The following is a 2199-nucleotide window of genomic DNA, read 5'->3' as shown; positions in this document are numbered from 1 at the left end:
TTGCTGTATTTACGCATCATGCGATGGATCCATCGACGAATTAAAAAACTCGCCCATAGATTTCAAGCGCTGCTGTGGAAGTACCGTCAACCATGATCGGTAATCTCTAGTATTTCAATACTCCTGGTTCTTTTTCGATCGTATCAACCTGGTAATGGCTTGGTTTACATCGTGCACTTGATACGCGTACTAAATAGTAACTTTCTATTAGATAATCTTAATATCGACAATGCATATCAACGGCGACGTATTAAATCAATACAATACGTTTTGTTGATGAGTATTATACCAGCTTAATATACCGTTGTTTATATATATCGTCGATATTAAGATTATCTAATAGAAAGTTACTATTTAGTACGCGTATCAAGTGCATGATGTAAACCAAGCCATTACCAGGTTGATACGATCGAAAAAGAACCAGGAGTATTGAAATACTAGAGATTACCGATCATGGTTGACGGTACTTCCACAGCAGCGCTTGAAATCTATGGGCGAGTTTTTTAATTCGTCGATGGATCCATCGCATGATGCGTAAATACAGCAAAACGCTGCATTTGCACATTATGCGATGGATCCATCGATGAATTAAAAAACTCGATCTATATTTCGGCCAATTACACGATTTTTTAATATTTAATTAAAATTATCTGGATGACTCACAAACCTTTTTAATGATACTTCATAATTCTTTATATGAAATACAAACGATACCATATTGGAACTTTGTTTAATTTACCTCCGGCCATTATTTCGGCTAAATGCATGGTCCAAAAATAAACAATTAATTACAATTAATAGAACGACTCACAAACCTTTTCAATTGCACTTCAAAACTCTTCATATGAAATACAAACGATTTAAAAGGATAATTTTCCAACCGGCAATTTTTTTCGGTTAAGTACATACGAATCTTACTGGGGGCGTTCTCGCCATAGTCGTCCTCAAGTCACAGTAGTCATTGCCGCCATTGCATCGCTTTAATCCTGGGCGATTATCGTCCAGCATATGTTGTCTAGTTAGTCGAGCCGATACTGTTTTAGAAACGCGCGCGGTCGTGCTAGTAAGGACGCATTGTGAAAATGACATCCCGTCTCGAAAAGGAGCGCGCTAAGCAGATCCAAGATAAATGTCAGAATTTATTGACGGAAATGCTTCGTGATGAAGACAACAAGTACTGCGTCGATTGTGACGCGAAAGGTTCGTCCGACACGACACAAGTATTCCTCTCGATGGGTGGCTTCTTCCGCATTCTCCTTCTCTTGGTGCAGTCTATTTCTCGACCGAATGCTTCGTATTTGTGTTTAGCATTCGTTCGAGTTTACCAATTAATTTCGAAATCAATCATAATCGATATTGATCACAAGAAACCAAACGACCTAGTTTTACAATGCGCCTAGGCATTATGGATTTTTAATTTCTGCTGTCAGTGGATATGCTGTCACTTGACGCTTAACGTCATCATATTTTCCCGAATGCCTTTAGCTTTACAATCTTTAGGATTCTCCCTGAAAATCCTGTAAACGTCATATAACCATTTCTTAACAAACTGTTCTAATCAGTTTATAAAAGTTTATAATTAATGGTGGATATATAAATAGTGGCAATATATATAATAATAAAAATATATATAAATATAATATATAAATAGTGACAATATAATAATAAAAATAGAGTACTGTTGTTGTTTCTTAGTTATTTCTTTTATCATTACATTTGTATTAAATTTCTAGAATTGTGTAATTTAATAATAAGTTGTCTTTGACAGGACCAAGATGGGCTAGTTGGAATCTGGGAATTTTCTTATGCATTCGATGTGCTGGCATACATAGAAATCTTGGGGTTCACATAAGCAAAGTCAAATCTGTTAATTTGGACACATGGACACCAGAACAAGTAGTGGTATGTCAATATAAAATTTATATTTTAATGAAAGATAACAATTATAATTGATCAGATATATAATTATAATAGAAAATATAAGATTATATGTGCTTTATCCTTGAATTATGTTTTATAAAATTATAATTAATTTCAGAGAAAACTCATTTAATGAATTTTAATATTTTAATATTTTTTTCTTAGAAAAAAATTATAATTTTTATTTACTGAATTTGTTTTAAATATTTTCTTAGATAAGGTAAATGTTCTAGTGATTGAACATGTACCGATAATTGAGTTACTAATAATATATTTATA

At 33.2% G+C, this 2199-nt stretch overlaps 1 protein-coding gene across 1 annotated transcript in view; it reads left to right on the top strand.

Annotated features, from left to right (window-relative positions):
- Positions 1–972: 972 nt before the first annotated feature.
- Positions 973–2199, top strand: part of LOC116852644 (stromal membrane-associated protein 1-like) — an 11409-nt gene continuing 10182 nt past the window's right edge. The window contains exons 1-2 of the mRNA XM_032833193.1: positions 973–1200; positions 1769–1902. Coding sequence (XP_032689084.1) covers positions 1083–1200; positions 1769–1902 — 252 coding nt within the window. The 5' untranslated portion in view covers positions 973–1082. The remainder of the gene's footprint in view (positions 1201–1768; positions 1903–2199) is intronic.

This window comes from Odontomachus brunneus, unplaced genomic scaffold (genome assembly GCF_010583005.1).
Source record: "Odontomachus brunneus isolate Ranch 3 - 2012 unplaced genomic scaffold, Obru_v1 Obru_scaffold_243, whole genome shotgun sequence".
Classification (NCBI taxonomy): Eukaryota; Metazoa; Arthropoda; class Insecta; order Hymenoptera; family Formicidae; genus Odontomachus; species Odontomachus brunneus.
This window is presented reverse-complemented; position numbering and strand designations above follow the sequence as displayed.